This window comes from Glycine soja, chromosome 12, assembly GCF_004193775.1.
Source record: "Glycine soja cultivar W05 chromosome 12, ASM419377v2, whole genome shotgun sequence".
In the NCBI taxonomy this organism is placed as follows: domain Eukaryota; kingdom Viridiplantae; phylum Streptophyta; class Magnoliopsida; order Fabales; family Fabaceae; genus Glycine; species Glycine soja.
This window is the reverse complement of record NC_041013.1, coordinates 15,121,005-15,140,275: the sequence shown is the minus strand read 5'-3', so window position 1 is coordinate 15,140,275 and position 19,271 is coordinate 15,121,005. Positions and strand designations below refer to the sequence as shown.

Here is a 19,271-nt window from a genome sequence, read left to right as displayed (position 1 = left end):
AAAATTATTGACACTTTATTTTGTTTACTTAGAAAAGTCCAATGTGTGTCAGGGAATCAGTTGAGATAAAATCTAACGCACGTTTAAGAAGTAACTACTTATTAGTACCTTTTTCATATATTAGCTTCAAAGTTCGCACCAACTAAAATTCAAATATAAAATAATGTACAAATAATTTTCTTAATAAGTATGGTAAAGACATTAATTAAAAAAATAAAATGAAAAAATAATTATATTCAAAATATTAAAAACATTCTCTAAATTTTAACTGTTTGTTATCGTTAAAAGCATATATAAAACATTCTATAAATTCATATTCATTCATAAATAAATGTCTATATCTAAATTTTAGTTATTAGTAAAAAGTAAAGATATTAAACATTCTTTAAATAATAACATATTCATTCATTCATTCATTAATAAATGTCTATATTTAGAAGGTTGGGCAGCTGATCGTAGTTAGTTACGTACATACTTACATGGCACCCAAATGACCCAATCGTGCAAATTACCCATTTCCGCAGGTAGAAGGTGTGATATAGAAAACTTTGAAAGTTAATGAGAGTGGAGCCACCTCCTCCTTTGTGCACCACACAACCCAAAATTATAAACTATATGAAAGTAATAATAAACAAAAACTTTATGGTCAATTACATCTTGTGTCGTTTTATTTTATATTCCCCCCTCAACCTCCCCTCAATTATTTTCACCCAAAAATAATTATTATTCTCAGCTCCATTTCTATGTGTATATAAATACATGCATGTTCATTCACATAATCCATTAAACCCTTTCATATCATATAGTTCTTCTTGCATAAGGTACTCAGCTATACTAAGCTGCTGGTCAACAATTCAACATCATCAGTGATAAAAGAGAGAAAAAAAGAGATATGACCAGAAAAGAGTGTCATCCATTGTTAAGGGGTGGGAGAGGGGATAGCAAATATAAACATGGATTTTCTGCAGCTGAGATGGAGTCACTGGCAAGCATATGTGAGGTTGTGTTGCCTCCTTTGCCTATGGATGCTCTTAAGATCAGAAAGGAAGACCAAATTGATGATTATGATTCTAGCAAGAGTCTCAAGTCCTTCTGGGACATTTCTGCTTCTCGCTATCCAATCCCTCATGAGGTATGAATATAATACCGGGTAAAATATGTTTTAGGTTTCTTAATTTTTGATTAAATTCGATCTTGGTCTTTATATTTTAAGAATGATGATTTTGGTTCTCGTATATTTTTATGATTGGTAAGTTTGGTTTTATTATTGTAGAACTTAGGATAGCTGGCGAGAATTAAAATCAAGATTGACTGAAAATTCAGAAACCTAATTAAAATACAGTTTATCCTATGATATTAGTAGCATACTAGTATATAGTATACAATTAACAGTTTCTTTCTCACTTCTTCTGTGCTATTTTTTTGTTCTGATTTGCAAGTAATCCCTGTATGCAAGAAACAGCTTTTAGTCTATAAGTGGGACCCACGTAGTTACCATGTGCATATCACATATCCTGGCAGTTGTGCATGTTGTTAATGAGTGTGTACCTGCATGATCACGTCAATATGAGGATTTAAATGGTTTCATATACTAGTAAGTGAAAGAAAGTATTTGCAAAATTCATATTGATATTCACCCCTTTTATGAGATTAGGGAATCTCCCAATGAAATTGAAGGATTGATACATGTAACTGTGTATATTAGAAATCATTAAAAGTGATCGCAATATCACTTGACCTTATACCTGAAAAAAGTAACATATAGTAACTGAGATTGTGCATTGCAGCCTTGCAGCTACTTATTACTAGCCCTGTGTTCGAGTGTGTGTCCTTGTCATGTACTTGAAGAAGAACCGTTTTCAAATAATTGGGTTTATTTCATGGGAAGTTCATGCGCCATTCATATATTTGTGCAATACGGGAAATAAAAAATAGAATGAGTCTGTGTCCTAATTACTAGTACATTCACTTATGATTCTATTTAACATGCTACAATATTAATCTACTAGAATTTAAGGATGAATATTTGACTTGTCTTCTGAATAATTAGTGCTTAAGATTATTTTGTTAGGTTTTATTAATTGAAATATTACTGAAAGAAGCTGAAACAGTAAAAAATTTCCCTACACCCTTTCCTGCTTCACAGATAAGAAATTCCCTGTATTACTATGTTATACCAAAGGTAACACATTAGTATAGAACCAAATCCATGGATCCATTTATAAGTTTCATGACTATACATTATTAGTGTAAAATATTTTATATTATTAATCAATCCTAACTCACATTTAGTATGAATTTTAAGATAATTATTATAAAAGTTAATAAATTTATCGTATATGGTAATTTATAATTAGATGACAGCATAAAATTGCTCTATACGATCATACATAACTTATTTTCTCTTCATTTATTCAGTATAATTTCCACTAATTTTTATTTATTTTTATATTTGCAACCACTCACTGTCATAATGAATTTATGAAGCATTAAAAGTTCAGAGCCAAGTGGTGAAACTAGGGGCCAGGGTAATTATTATTTAGTCTAGGTTAGGCCCCATACTATTGAAATTTTCCTAAAATTGATTTATTACATTTAATGTAAGGGCAACTCTGATAAAATTTAGATTCCCATTTCTTTCCAACCGTACTGGTAGGATCCGTTTATGTGGTGGTATTTCTTTTAGAAACTCTTTAAGCGGAACTTGAACAATGTGATTGTGATGTTTAAGTTAGTTGAACAATCTTTTGTCAACATTCATCATATCTCGTATATATCATGTTTCATTTTCAATGGCAACAGGTTGCTGAGATGTTAACGAAGAGGAGCTTAATTGAAGCAGTAATACTGATTAGAGTAGTTTTATGGCTGCTGGCAACAAGGTTGGGAACCTTGTTGCTCTGTGGTTTCCTCTGTCTTGGTGAAAAATGGCCCTATGTCAACAACTTCTCAAACATATCTTTGGAGAAAAGAGAAATGGTTATGCAGAAGTGGCTGAAACATAGGTTCCTCACACCTATTAGACTGGCCTTTGCTTACATCAAAGTCTTGTGTCTCTTTGTTTTTTTCTCTTGGGTATTGTTCAGCCTTGGTCCAAAGTTCTCTTATTTATTATCATTGTTACTTGTCATCTGCACATAATAAATTCGTATAAGAAAGATTAATTAACATGCTAAAATATACTTTTGATTCCTCTTTTTTATTTTCATTTTAGTTTCCCAAGTTTAAAACGTTGCACTTTGATTTCTTTAAGTGTCTCTATTGAATCAAATAGGTCATTCTGTTAGTTTATTGCTAACAGTGTTAACTTTTACTGACATATAAACCCATTAATGGACATCTTTTATATTTTGTCTAGTGTCACCAAGTTCATTAAGTTAGTGTGATAATCTGAAGGAAAAATCAACTTAATCTAACAGAGACATTTTAAAGGGGTCAAAGTAAAACCTTTTAAACTTATGAGACCAATTGATAAAAAAATAAGACCCAGAATCAAAATTTTATTTTAGTCTAAAAGTTTTTAATAAAATGGGCAGTTATAGAAATTTTTTGGAAACTTTTGCAGGTTGATGAAAATGGTGACAACCCAGCATGGAAAGCCATTGGATATGAGGTACCAGCTGATGAAAACTTGACCAATGCCTCCAAAACTAGGCCCCTTGAAAAGGGGATTATAGAAACCATGAATGAATCTGACTCCACTCTTCAACAATCTCTTGCTAACAAAGGCCTTAATGTTACACTGGACTCAAAAAGCAACATCCTCAAAGTCAAATGTGATGCACTAGTTGTTGGTTCTGGTTGTGGTGGAGGTGTTGCGGCTGCTGTTCTTTCAAGTGCTGGCTACAAGGTGGTTGTTCTTGAGAAAGGAAACTATTTTTCTACTCAGGATTATTCATCTCTAGAAGGTCCTTCCATGAATCAACTATATGAAACTGGAGGGATCCTTGCTTCTGTGGACTCAAGAGTGCTAGTTTTGGCAGGATCAACAGTGGGTGGTGGCTCTGCTGTTAATTGGTCAGCCTGCATTAAGACCCCACACAAGGTGCTAAATGAGTGGTCTGAGAATCACAAGCTTCCCTTCTTTTCAAGCCAAGAATATCTCTCCGCAATGGAAACTGTGTGTGAAAGGATTGGTGTAACAGAAAACTGTACACAAGAGGGATTCCAAAACCAAGTGCTGAGAAAAGGGTGTCAAAATCTTGGCCTCAAAGTTGACTATGTGCCAAGAAACTCCTCAGGGAATCACTACTGTGGCTCATGTGGTTATGGCTGTCCGAAAGGAGAGAAACAAGGGACTCAAGCTACATGGCTTGTAGATGCAGTTGAAAGAGATGCAGTAATAATAACAGGATGCAAAGCTGAGAGGTTCTTGTTGGAAAGCAACAGGAGTGGAAATGGCAGAAAGAAGAAATGTTTGGGAGTGATGGCAAAAGCATTAAACAGCAGAGTCACAATGAAGTTACAAATTGAGGCCAAGGTGACAATTTCTGCAGGTGGGGCACTTTTGACACCCCCTTTGTTAATCTCTAGTGGACTAAAAAACAAGAACATAGGTAAAAACCTTCATCTCCACCCTGTGCTAATGACATGGGGATACTTTCCAGAATCAAATGATTCAGAATTCAAAGGAAAAGTCTACGAGGGAGGTATAATAACATCAGTCCACAAAGTGCCATCAACAGACTCCAATTCAGATTCAAGGGCAATAATTGAAACCCCTTCGCTAGGACCAGCTTCCTTTGCAGCACTGTGTCCTTGGGAGTCAGGACTAGACTTTAAGGAAAGAATGCTGAATTACCTTAGAACTTCACATTTGATAACAATAATAAGAGACATGGCTTGTGGACAGGTATCAACAGAAGGAAGGATCAGCTACAAGCTGAATGAAATTGACAAGGAGAACATGAAGGCTGGCTTGAAACAAGCACTGAAGATTCTTATAGCTGCAGGAGCAGTTGAGGTAGGTACACACAGAAGTGATGGTCAGAGACTTAAGTGTGATGGCATTGGTGAAAATGAAGTGCAAGAGTTCTTGGACAGTGTGTGTCCAATGGAGGGGGCACTTTCACCAGGTGAGTATTGGAACATATATTCTTCTGCACATCAAATGGGGAGCTGCAGAATGGGAGTCAGTGAGAAAGAAGGTGCAGTTGATGAAAATGGTGAGACATGGGAGGCTGAAGGGTTGTTTGTTTGTGATGCTAGTGTGCTTCCAAGTGCTGTTGGTGTCAATCCCATGATCACGGTCCAATCAACTGCATACTGCATCTCTAATAGAATAGCAGATTATCTTAGAAGGGATTAAATAATCTCAGAAGTTTGTTGAATTTTCTTTTTCATTAGAAGCATGCTGTTTTAGTTTGATTATCAAATTTGGTGTGTATTTTTACTATAATGTTATGTATCAAATGGAACTTCCATTTCCATGTATCCTTTAGTAAAGAAAAAGTTTATATTAGGAAATTTGCATGATCAAGAAGATATCAACTTCAACGAAAATTTATGTGGAATTAATTTACATGCGGTTTATCAATAAGAAAAATCTGAAATTTGAACCCAAATAACACCTAATATGAACAAAAGACTCTACCTGATGTGTCAAACATCTATTAGCATTTTCATGCATCTTTGTGTATTTGTTTGACATGTTGATGTTTGTACGACATCACTTTTCTTTACATCCTTAAATAATTGGGTAAAGGAGTGACGTGGCTGTGCATGGATCTTCCAGAGAAACTAAACTAATGCATCTGCCTGATTTAAATCTGGATCAGAAATGTGTAATTGTCATTTCCACTAAATGATGTTACACGTTCACAAAAAAAAAATGTTACAAAAGATTAAACAAATTAATTTATTTAAATATAAACAATGATTGGAATACCAGCCAAGTATTTTCGATCTCTACTTCGATTGTCCTGGTAGGTGAGTTGAATGTCGCGGCAATTGCCAAATTTGCATGATTAGCGATCATACCTAATTTTGTTTTTGAAAAGGCCATCGTACCTGATATAGGATGACAAGCCTAAGAGCAATTCAAATAATCTATTTATTATTTATAATATATAAATCCTGAGGTAAAAAACCATTCGTTCTTGTGACAATGACATACTATTAGTTGCCACATGAATTCTGTTTTCTATTACATCTCTCTTCTACTAAATTCTCTACACAATCCATGCCTCCCGCTGTCTATTTAGACCTAAATTAACCTGTCAAATGTAGTATACATTCTCCCCTCTCCTAGACGAGTGGACGTCAAACCACAATTCTCATGAAAAGCCTCATCATCATTAGCAAGAAAGAAAAAAAAAAGGTGATATTTGTTCTTTTTCTTATTTCAATCTTCATAATTTGGAGAATCTTTTGTAAGAAAATGTCTTCTTGGCTGCTATTTATTCTCTTCATTTTTCAGAATAAAATCTAGAAACTGCTAATCCCGTCAAACTTGGGACACGTGGAGATGAAGATGAATACGCTAATGGAGAAGGGAATGGTGTTTAAGACACAAATGCTCCCAAAGATGGTTTTGAAATGACCTTTATTAAGCAGTTTTTTCTCTCTTTTTATTAGGTGGTGGCCTTGTGGTGATCCACTGAAAAAGTCTTAAATTGATCAAATACAAAGAGAAATGAAGCGGTGAAGACATAGCACTTGTAGCTGAATTGCATGTGTATATTTCTCATATTAACATTGTGTTGCGCTTATTCTTCCTCCTATATTTCAGATGTAGATCTACTTCTGAGTCATGCAGTTATCTTCCTCCCCCGCTTGATGGTCGTCTTCCTTCACTTGTGGTCCAATGAAAAAATATTGTAGGCTTTTCACAGTGCACTGGTGCAAAGCAGCAAGAAATCTCTACATTCGAATTCAACACAAATTTTATCTTACCTTTTACTCTTCCAAAAAAGTCAGAAATTTGAAAGTGATTCCAATCATAGTTCTACCAAACGAAAAGTTCAGAATTTGCTCATTAGAAGATTTTGTTCATAATTGTACAATAAAAGAATGAAGGGATAAAGGTCTCTACAATCTTAGAAGGAAACGCAAAGTATCTTGAGAAAAATTAAAATTATTTTGAATACATTATATATTATAAATAAATATAAATTAAATAATATTTAATACATTATATATTATAAATAATATAAATTGAAACAACATTATTACACTTTATTAGAATTTCAAATTATATACAAATTTCAACTTAAAATAATATAATGGTCTTTCTTTCGTTTGCTTTATTTCTTTGATAGATATTTTTTAAGCTTTCTTAATGTACAAAAAGATATATAATAATGCAAAACAAACATTTGAAAAAGGAAAATTATAACTATAAATCACATGAAAAGATTTAATATTCTAATCTTTTTTTAATATCTGTTTTCGTATCATGTTGATTTTGGTAATGTTTGAAAAAAATAACTAAAAAATAATTAAAAGCTAAAAAATTACTTTATTAAATTATAAATATTTAGTAAAACTAATTGAAGTAGCTGAAAAATATAAAATATGGAAAAATAATAAAATTATAATTTATTTATAAATGATAACTAGAAAATTGGATAAATATATTGAAAATAAAAATAAAAGAAGATATAAAAAAATAGAAGGTAGAAACTAATATTTTAAAAAATACAACTTCATGTAACGTTTGAAAAAATCCTAGGAATTAAGAAAAATGTCTTGTCAAACACAATCTATAAAATAAAATATTTGGAAATTAATTTTAAATATTAGGAAATAGGATTCCCTAGTCTAATTACAAAATAAATAGGTCGTAAGACTAAAGCATAACAAAATTAAATGATAAAATAAATAATAAAATAAAATCTAATAATAAACAAAATTAAAAATAGACTTTTTAAATTTATTATAAATTTAAGAATTGATTTAATTTAATTTGAATATATATCTATGATAACTAATAAATCGTTAATTTAAGTGATATTTGGTTCAAATAGATTAAGCAAGGTCTCGCAGTGTGAAAGGAAAAATAAAATTAAAAAAAGAAAAACCTTATTAAAAATGATTAACTAAGTGTCTTGTCAAACATTAATTATCAATAAAATGAATAAATACCTTATACGATAACATGATTTTCCCAAAGATATACTTATAGGATATCATCCATTAAAAATAATGATTATGAAATTACGTACGGTCTATATTACATATTTTAATAACAAAAATCCATTCTGACAATTGGAACATGATGAAACATGACAATGATATTTTTTTATCCCGATCCTAATGAATGACGACTCACAGACACACACTAATAAATTTATAATAATTGATGCACTATGATAAATTAAATGAGTTAGATTCCTGGGTAATTGATGATTTTAAATTATATTTAATTATCAGTTATATATTAATAATTTATTTATAATGAAGAGACTCAATTTGATTAAAATGTCAGTCATAGGAAAAATAATAAATAATTTACTAATATTATTGTTATTTACAATATTTATAAATAATTTTCTATTTTTCTTGGGATATTGTTGTTCCTTTTAAAATTATAGAGACAAATGTGAAGATTTACCTCTCAATGAAAAATCAACAAAAATAAGATTGGAACTTGCTACTCAATGCGTAAAGAAATGTTCTTCTTAACTTTTTCCATAAACTAATTATATATTTTGTTTAATAATAGTTTTATCTATGAGCATATGAGCAACCTCCAAACCCGTTGAAGCAGTTGTTGATCTTTGATGCCTTAGGAGTTTCTACTTTAAGCTCGATTTTAATGTAATTTATCCTCTTTTTTTTCTTTTTAGCTTAAGCCCCTTTGACAATACAAAAAATAGTTTTATATTTTATCAATTTATATTTCTTTCCAAAATTAAAAGTAATAGTAGTGTATAGAATTATATTTTTATATCCTTGTGAAAGCCAATATATATAAAAACATATCCTTAGAATTTGAAAAAAAAAACAGTCAACGTCTATAGAAAAAAATATAATTGTAATCACTCACATTATGATTAAGAAATTTAGAGATTTAATTACTTTTTCAGACTGTTACTATTTGTGAAAAAATATTATTTTAATATATTTTACCTCAACTTATATTTGTAAACATTACTTTACTTATTCCCTTTCCTTATATATATTTATAGTCATATCATGTGTTGATGAGACCGGTTACAACTACGTCTACATTCTTTTCATTGTTTTACTCTAAAATTATTAAAATTGGGGAAAAATTCACAACATTGTGAAACTTTTGAGAAAAAAGTGAAATTAAGTCAAATTTAAATTATTTAGTCATAAACACAATACATTTTTATATTTTAACACATTTTAAGACTTGTATAAAATTTTTATATTTTTTTAATATAAACTCGGGTCATATGGGTTAATCACTAATATACTGATTCAATCAGTGACACAATGACTTAATGCTATGATCGAGTCAATTACTTGGTCGGTTCTTAAAACACTGCCCACATCCAGATTTACATACACAAGTGTAAGTAAGAAAAATAAATATTGGTCATGAAATCTTTTTATAAAGGATTTTCTTATTAAAAAAATTGCCCAGTTCTATATTATGAGCATTTTATGTAGTTTTATACATACTTCAAACTCAAGGTATCTTGTCGAGTTGGAATAATAGCAATTAGTTGACTCAATCTTATTAATTATGTGTGATTATTTCAAACTGAAATATTCAGCATTTGGATGACCCACTAACTTTTTATTTTTTATTTTTGTTACCACCTACTAACTACTGAATTAACATTTGGTGGATATCAATATATGTGTACCATATTACTTCCCGTTTCGTTACCAAAACGCAAGGAATAAGGTGTGCCTTGTGGCTTCGAAACATTTGTTCCAGCATTTATTAAGACTAGATTTAAACCCGCGCTTTGTACAGTGTTTTGTGGATGATTTAATTGTTTCTTTCTCCTAATCAAGGAATTATTTTTATTATTCTAAAGTTAGGAGAGATGAGTTTCGTGAATGAAATACAAGAAGTATTGCAATAATTTATGTGATTTAACTTCACTAAAGGTAAATGATGTAAATTAATTACCTAAGAAACTTTTTCTACTCCCTCATACCCCGCGATAAATTAGTTATCACTAGTAGAAACAATAAATTTACACATTTACGTAGGTTATTCACTACTAAAATAAGTAGTTTCAACGACAAAAGTTCAAAGTTCAACGATGGTCCTCTCAAACCTATTGCTATTTTTTAAGCGGTGATATTTTGGTAAATAGAAAGAACATTTTAAAACGGTCGTTTTCAAAAACCGTCTTTGAATGATGTGAATTTTTATTTTTATTGTGATTACTCAGCTCGCGCCCTAGCCTTCGTGGACTCCCCTGACTCCATCTTTGAACTTCTCTCTAAACCGCGTCGTCGAGGTCTGCAATGTTGACACCCTCGGTTGTGACGCCGTCAAGGATCTTCAGCGCCTCACCGAGATTGCCATCACGACCCTCAAACAAATCTCCGTCGATGATGGCTAGGTCCACCGTTCCAAGAGGGTGCTCTCCGCCCTCGTCACAGCCATGTTGCTTGACGACAACAACAATGCCGCCAAGGGAACCGTACACACCTACTCCTTCAGCCACCACGCTGAAAACACCAACACCACCACCACCACTAGATCTACATGATGAGCATCGGATCTAAAGAAGTCGAAGGTGTAGCTCTCCCTCAAATGCGAAAGCCATTTGCTTTTCGTGCTGGGGGGAATGATATAGAAAACAGGTAAAGTTATTTAACACAATTGTTGCTCCACTTAGTTAGATTGTATGGCCAAATTGATGTAGATTAGGTTTTGGGGATTAGATTTTGCTCAATGACTTATCATCCTGCTTTTGAAGTGTTATGAATTGGAATTTTCTATTTTTCTTTTAAATTGATTTAATGTATTATGTGATTTTAACATTTGAAGTTAAAAGCATTGCTTTATTGAATCAAATGGGTTCAAAAGTTCCATTCTGTTAATCAAGGTTGAAGGATGCGTTTAAGTGGTTTAAGTGGGGGGTACTTTATTATGATCTTCATGTGAAAGAAAAATGTTGTAGGGTCTGCATTCATGCTTGGCAGATGTTTTCACATCTATGTTGTGGGGAATGATAGGTTATCAGTATGGTAGAAAACCCATTGTGATTATAAGTTTTATTTCGTCAAATGTAAGCATACTTCACCTTTAATTTGCTTGCAATATTGTTGAGTTTATTGGGCGGCTGAATAGTGGTTTCTGTTTGGATTTTAGAATTTATTCTAACACTTCGTTGTAAATTAGAGTGTTGGATTGGACATTCAGTTATTGTTGTTTTTAGTTGTTCTAGGGGCCTGACATGGGGTATCTCTTATTTTTCTTTATGAGGATTTGAAACTTGCAAGGCTGATTAATCTTTGGAGTTCCTATAGATGAAAAATATGCTCTTAGATATGGACTTGACAAATGGCATAAGGAAGAACTGCAAGTGATTTGGTGCAATAAGTTCTATCTGAATGAAAACCAATGATGTTCTTGTAGTCTGTTTCACTTAGTTTTGGAAGGAGAATGCGTGAAATGTTGTATTATTTGTGTTTGAGCTTATGTAAGTAGTTGATTAACTTTTTCAGGAGTTCTTTTTATTTCCTTGTCCCTGTTTTATTTCCTAAGGCAGTAAAGCATTTATTGTACTTCCCAATTGACCAAATACTTGTGTCACTATTTTCTTATTCATTTTATTATTACTAGTTTCTATTTGCTAAAAATTGTAAAAGAAGTTTTATTTTTGTTTGTAATCATAAGTTCTTATCATTCTTATTAAGATATGTTGTAAGGGTGAAGGCAGAAAAAAACAATAATCTAAAGATGCTTCTGGCAGGGATGCTCATTCTGCTGGGGTTTCACTTCGTCGATATAATGAAATTGCATTAAAGAAGGTGTTCAAATCAAAGCTATATTGTCTTGCTTGCCATGTTTTTTATTTTCATGCTAGCCAATTTATTTATTTATTGATAATTCCATGCTAGCCAATTGTTGTGTTGCACAGTCTTTGAATTGGAGCTAGTTATATACAAGTTAATAAACGATTGAAAATGGTGCTATTTTTTCGTATTTCATTTCAAAATGTGGGAAGTGGGAACTTGTATGTTCGAAATTATAATTACTTGAGATTATTCTGGTAAGGTATATGTTATGAACAGAGAAGCTTCAATCAGGGACAACAGAGACATAGCAGCAAACACGGAAGGTGAACTTACAGAAACTGGGGTGCAGAAGGAACCAATAGTCAAAAGAAAGGTCAAAAAGCCCACCTATTTGAAAGATTTCATCTGAAGGTATCCAATGGAAATTGCCAGCTCACAAGATCCTCCACAATCCTCCTGCGGATGCTGCGTATCTGAGAGAAAAAGCATCCATAACAGAAATTAGTTAGATTCCTAGGATTATACCAATTCTAGAAGAAACTATTCCTTCCTAGGATCTATAAATACTATGTAAATAACAGAAGGATAAATAAGAAAAAGCTGGAATTTCTCCTTATCTCTGAAACCTCTAAAATTCCCTTCTATTCTCTGGAGGAGCTGAACCTCTAAATCAGCCACGTTCATAACATTGGTGCTCTCGTTTCCTCTGCCACCATGACCGGTCCACACGATTCATCCTCACCCAACCTGGAATCCATCCTCACTCGTCTCACAGATACTATGCAGACCATGAACCTCAAACTTGACGAACTGCTTCATCGTCCGGCCTCATTCCCTTCTCCGCAACCTGAACCACCTCCGACCTCCCATGTTCCTGCCACACAACATAAAATGAAATTAGAGGTTCCCAGATTTGATGGAACAGAACCCTTAGGTTGGATATTCAAAATCAATCAGTATTTTGAATATCATGGAACCCCTGAGCGAGACCGTCTTACCATAGCTTCTTTTTATATGGAGGGCCGGGCACTTGCTTGGTTCCAATGGATGTCAAGCAATGCCCAGTTTACCTCATGGCCTGGATTCTTACAAGCCCTGCAAACCAGATTTGCTCCGTCACAGTACGAAGACCCAACAGGCGTTTTATTTAAGTTGACACAGAAGGGGTAAGTCAATCAGTACCTTTCGGAATTCGAGGACCTCGCGAACAGGGTCATCGGACTGCCATCTCCGTTCCTGCTGAGCTGCTTCATTTCCGGTCTCAACCCGGAGATTCGCCGGGAAGTCCAAGCTCATCAGCCCCTCACCCTGGTCCAGGCCGCGGGCCTCGCAAAGCTTCAGGAAGAAAAGATTTCCGACAACCGCCTTCCCTCACGCCCTCGCGCACCACCTTCGCAACCTAACCCCCTTCGTGTTCTTCCTGCTTCCGCTGAACCTCGTCAAACCCTTCCCCCTTTGCTTCCGGCCCCTCCACGCCCTACCCCGCCAATTATGAAACGTCTCACGCTGGAGGAGCTAACCTCACGCCGTGAGCGTGGGTTATGCTTCACCTGCGATGAACGTTACCATCGCGGCCATCGCTGCGCCGCTAGGGCTTTCCTCTTAGTGACTGAAGAAGAGGACCCCTCAGACTCTAAAATAGACCCCCCTGACCCGCCACCCGACCCGCCTCATGAACCCGACCCATTTCAGGCCCAAATAAGCCTTAATTCATTTTCGGGCCACCTGGCACCTGAGGCTTTGCGTATGGTGGGGCTTATGGCTGACCACCGTGTGGTGCTGCTTGTTGACGGCGGCAACACCCACAACTTCGTGCAGCCAGTATTAGTGACCCAATTGAGCCTTCCTTGCCGCCGTATTTCACCACTGCGCGTGATGGTTGGCAATGGCCAACACTTGGATTGCTCTTGCGTCTGCGAAGGTGTTTCCATCATGATTCAGGACGTCATGTTCACCATGGACTTACACATACTACCTATTGTCGGCGCCAACGTGGTCTTGGGAGTCCAGTGGCTCAAGACCCTGGGCCCCATTCTCACTGACTACGGGTCTCTGCGGATGCAATTCTTTTACCAAAATCAGTTAATAGAATTAAAAGGGGAGAACACGAATGACTCAGGGTTCATCACTCACCATCAACTCCGGCGACTTTGCCGGACACAGACCCAAGCCTCTTATTTCCGTATTGCGCTCATCACCGACACCCCTGAACCTCCACCACCACAAACCTTACCCCCAGAAATCCAAGCCTTACTTATACGCTTCTCGACCCTATTTCAGAACCCCTCCGGCTTACCTCCTAACCGTGACACCGACCACCATATCCACCTCCTTCCCCACACCAATCCCGTGAATGTCCGTCCTTATAGATATCCCCATTACCAGAAGAAGAAGATAGAGCAGCAAGTGAATGATATGTTACAAAAAGGACTCATCAGACCAAGTACAAGTCCTTTTTCATCCCCCGTTCTCCTCGTCCGCAAGCCAGACGACTCTTGGAGATTCTGCGTTGATTACAGAGCTCTTAACGCCGTCACGGTTCGTGACCGGTTTCCGATTCCGACAATTGATGAATTGTTGGACGAATTGGGCGGTGCTCAGTACTTCTCTAAGCTTGATTTACTTCAAGGATATCACCAAATCCGCATGCACGACCCCGATATACCTAAGACTGCTTTCAGAACCCACCATGGACATTACGAATTCAAAGTAATGCCATTCGGGCTCTGCAATGCACCAAGTTCCTTTCAGGCCACCATGAATAGCATATTCCGACAGCACCTCTGCCACTTTATCATCGTTTTCTTCGATGATATCTTGGTGTATAGCACTTCATTCGAGGCTCATCTTCGACATTTGACAATTACTTTCCAGGTCCTCCTTGACCATAATTTTGTTCTTAAACTTTCTAAATGTTCCTTTGCGCAGAAACAGGTTGAATATCTTGGCCATGTTGTGTCTCATAAGGGGGTTGAACCAGTAGCCTCTAAAATCGAAGCTATTCGACAATGGCCGACACCACGCTTGGCTAAAGCTGTTAAGAGTTTTCTCGGACTTGCCGGGTTTTATCGGCGATTTATCCGCCACTATGCCACCATTGCCGCCCCTTTAGTTCGACTAACTACGACGGACGCTTTTGCCTGGACCCCCCAGACTCAAGACGCTTTTGATCAGTTGAAGACGGTCCTGTCTACCGCTCCGGTCTTAGCTCTCCCGGACTTCACGTCCCCATTCACTGTGGAGACTGACGCTTCCGGTAGTGGCATGGGAGCCGTGCTCACCCAGAAAGGCCACCCTGTGGCGTTTTTCAGCAAACCGTTCCCTCCCAAACTCGCAGTGGCTTCCACATATGTACGTGAGCTAGTTGCCATAACCACCGCGGTCAAATGGTGGCGGCAATACCTGTTAGGACAACGTTTCATCATCATCACGGACCACCGCAGTCTCAAGGAATTACTCACCCAAGTAATTCAAACTCCCGAGCAACATAAGTACTTGGCTCGACTTTTGGGATATGATTATGTGATTCAGTTCCGTTCAGGACACCAAAACAAGGTCGCCGATGCCTTGTCCCGACAACTGGAACCAGTGCCCTCTCAATGCTTAATTCTTTTCGTTCCTTCTCTGACCTTCCTGGATGAATTACGACGCCAATTAGAAGCTCACCCTGAGTTCTGCCGCCGGAAACAGGAAATTAGGGACACACCTAATAATCATCCCTCTTTCTCCATTACCCAGGATTTGATTTTAACAGGAGGGCGCATTTGGCTTCCTAGGGACATCCCAATCACGGCCACATTACTTCAGGAATATCATACTACTCCAACCGGGGGTCATGCTGGAGTCACAAAGACACTGGCCCGAATTTCCGAGAATTTCACTTGGTCTGGTCTCAGGGAGGACGTCAAGCAATTCGTGGCCAACTGCTTTGATTGCCAAGTCACTAAATACCAAACACAAAGGGTTGCCGGGCTACTATGTCCCTTACCGGTGCCCCATCGGCCCTGGGAGGACCTTTCGTTAGACTTTATTGTCGGGTTGCCGGCGTATCATGGAAATACCACAATCCTTGTGGTGGTGGACCGTTTTTCGAAAGGGATTCATCTGGGAATGTTACCAGCATCCCACACAGCTCATATGGTGGCATCTTTGTTCATTGACATGGTGGTCAAAATACATGGGGTCCCTCATAGCTTGGTTTCCGATAGGGACCCCCTCTTTATTAGCCGATTTTGGCAAGAGCTGTTCAAAGCTAGTGGTACTCATTTACGCATGAGCTCTGCGTATCATCCCCAGAGCGATGGGCAAACGGAAGTGCTTAACAGGGTAGTGGAGCAATATCTCAGAGCATTTGTCCATCGGCGACCCAATAGGTGGGGAAAACTGTTGCCATGGATTGAGTGGTCCCATAACACGTCGTGGAATGCCGGCACTGGAACAACACCATATGAGGTCACTTTTGGCAAGAAGCCCTTCAATTTCCCTGAGTATATCACAGGGTCTTCCAATGTTGAAGCAGTGGAGCATTTACTGACTGACCGAGATGCCACCTTCCAGACGATTCGCAAGAAACTCCTTAAGGCACAGGAGATTATGAAGAGACAAGCTGATAGTAAGAGACGCGATACCCAACATCAGATAGGCGATTGGGTTCTCCTTCGTCTTCGTCCTCTCCGGAAGACCTTGCCAAAGGACCACAACCAACCGCCGGCAAACTCGCAAAACGTTTCTATGGGCCCTTTCAGGTGGAAGACCGCATTGGCCCTGTAGCTTATAAGCTGAAATTACCAGACTCAGTCAGGATTCATCCTGTATTTCATTGTTCTAAGCTTAAGCCTTTTCGAGGAAATCCCGAGCAACACTCAGAGTTGAATTTACCTTCCACTTTTGTCAATGACCAACCGGTAGTATACCCCTTAGCTATTTTGGATTCAAGAAAGCACCCGACAGAAGGAACTTGGGAAGTGCTGGTTCAGTGGCAGGGACTCTCTCCCGATGAGACTTCATGGGAGGATTGGGAGCAGTTACAGCAAGACTTCCACCTTGAGGACAAGGTGCGTCTACAAGGGCCGCAGAGTGTTATGAACAGAGAAGCTTCAATCAAGGACAACAGAGACATAACAGCAAACACGGAAGGTGAACTTACAGAAACTGGGGTGCAGAAGGAACCAATAGTCAAAAGAAAGGTCAAAAAGCCCACCTATTTGAAAGATTTCATTTGAAGGTATCCAATGGAAATTGCCAGCTCACAAGATCCTCCACAATCCTCCTGCGGATGCTGCGTATCTGAGAGAAAAAGCATCCATAACAGAAATTAGTTAGATTCCTAGGATTATACCAATTCTAGAAGAAACTATTCCTTCCTAGGATCTATAAATACTATGTAAATAACAGAAGGATAAATAAGAAAAAGCTGGAATTTCTCCTTATCTCTGAAACCTCTAAAATTCCCTTCTATTCTCTGGAGGAGCTGAACCTCTAAATCAGCCACGTTCATAACAGTATACATATTTCCATAAAACTAAAAAAATACATATTTTCATTGTGAATAATAGTTGCTGTAGAAAAAAATATAGAATTAAAATTATTGGATAAATAAAATTGGAGAATAAATTCTACATAAGAAGAGTCAAACAGTATATAAATAAATAAAAAATGGTACAAATGGTGGATATAACTTAAGTAAAATACAAAATTCATATAGTGGATAAAAAATATTAAACTTACAGTATTATGACATTAGGTATATAATTTAATTCTACCTCTTGAATTCAATTGGGTATGTCTAATTTTCAGGTGGCTATGTAATTTTAGGGAAGATGGGCTCACAGAGCTCTTTGGCATGCTTCCTTGTGGCACATGCACGAGGTATGCTTCCAATTCTTCAATTTTTCATTTTTTATGTGCCTTGATCCAATAAATTATTTTGACAATTCAACAAGGGAGTTTTTTTTTAATCTTATTCATTAAAATATGAGCTTGAATTGTTGCTTTGCCGTCACACCATCGAGCAAGAAAGGGACCGTTTCAGATCCCTCAAAATTTTTAATCTATTAATAGTATTTCAAAAATAAAAAATAATTAATTAATTTATAAAACTTATTACGAGGACCTAAACATTTTTTATATAAAAAAATTTATTATCCTTTTCTGATTTTTTCCATTAAAAAAAGGCTTTATTTGTACTACATTCACAAAATTTACATTTTTTGTATTATTAAAAAATTGAAAGTATACTGCAATTTTTTTGGTTGCATTGCAGATTTAAAATCCATTTACTAGTAGCTTTGTGCCTGCTTTAAGAAAGAACATAATGATTCTATCATTCTATGCATCTAGAAGGAACAATTATGGAATGTGTTTTCCTACCAAAATATTGGAAGATGATATAGATATGATGATAGCTGTCAAGTGGGCTTGCCTTCAAGTGAATGAGATTTCCTTAGGGTTAAAGTTCTATTAGGCTATGAGAATGGAATTGGGTCATTTTGTTAGGAGCTTATTTGGATAAACTTTTCAACAAGTACTTAAAGTAGAAGAAAATGAAATAACCAAAGAAGTAAAATAAATAAAATAAAATAAATAAAACTTATCCCATAAGTCAAAATTAATTGATGGCAAGAGTTCTAGGAATTATTATGCATTGTGGAAACCTTTATGATGAGAATGCTTTTACAGGAAGCTCTAGTGCTTTGGAAGCCAACAATTTTTACCGGTGATAGTGTGGGGTAAATCACTAATCCTTAATTAGATTTTGATCACTTTCTTTGTATGTCTTGGTTTTCTAAATTTTTTTTACGTATTTTCACGAAGAAATTATAATATAATTCCTGGGAGAGGGTGAGGCACTCCCAGCATCCGTGCAGGCCACAACTAAGCATCCACGTCACAGACCTGGCTGCTCTTGCATTGTTTGCATTCAGCCTCCCAGTGGAAAGGGCCTCAAGCACAAGCAAACATGCACATGTAATGTATGCTTATACTTAGCATGTGCTCGAAATGTCTTTTTCATTTTTTATGCCACCGTTGGTTTTTTTTAGCAATATCTTTGTTATTTATTTCAAACATGCTATTTTTTGTTCTGGTTTGTCTTACATTACAATTTGGGTTATTTATTTCAAGTTATTTTTAATTCTCTGCTCTTTTGATCGATTTGTCTTCCATTACTAGTACTGGTTACGATGGCATCATTAACGTATATATCAATAACGAGCTAAATACTTTTAGATTAGTTTTCATTTTTCTATTTTCTTAATTAGTACGGGTTTAGTATAGGTTTACATTATTTAAGTTAATTAAGTTTTATTTTTCTATTTTCTTAAAGCTTTTATCTCTCTATTATGAAACATGGTTAACAAAAAAGTATGATT

At 36.0% G+C, this 19,271-nt stretch overlaps 1 protein-coding gene and 2 long non-coding RNA genes across 3 annotated transcripts; all 3 read left to right on the top strand.

Moving 5' to 3' along the window:
• The first annotated feature begins 744 nt into the window (after positions 1 to 744).
• On the top strand, positions 745 to 5,502 carry LOC114380400 (long-chain-alcohol oxidase FAO1-like). The gene is made up of 3 exons (XM_028339431.1): positions 745 to 1,132; positions 2,803 to 3,075; positions 3,566 to 5,502. Exons 1-3 carry the CDS (start codon positions 893 to 895, stop codon positions 5,306 to 5,308), a joined length of 2,256 nt encoding a protein of 751 aa, XP_028195232.1. The 5' UTR covers positions 745 to 892; the 3' UTR covers positions 5,309 to 5,502.
• Positions 5,503 to 6,133: 631 nt separating this feature from the next.
• LOC114378487 lies at positions 6,134 to 7,043 on the top strand. The gene is made up of 3 exons (XR_003659342.1): positions 6,134 to 6,319; positions 6,419 to 6,642; positions 6,731 to 7,043. It is a non-coding gene; the product is annotated as an uncharacterized LOC114378487 (long non-coding RNA).
• A 3,287-nt stretch (positions 7,044 to 10,330) lies between these two features.
• Positions 10,331 to 12,517, top strand: LOC114379508. The gene is made up of 2 exons (XR_003659507.1): positions 10,331 to 10,740; positions 12,161 to 12,517. It is a non-coding gene; the product is annotated as an uncharacterized LOC114379508 (long non-coding RNA).
• Positions 12,518 to 19,271: the final 6,754 nt, after the last annotated feature.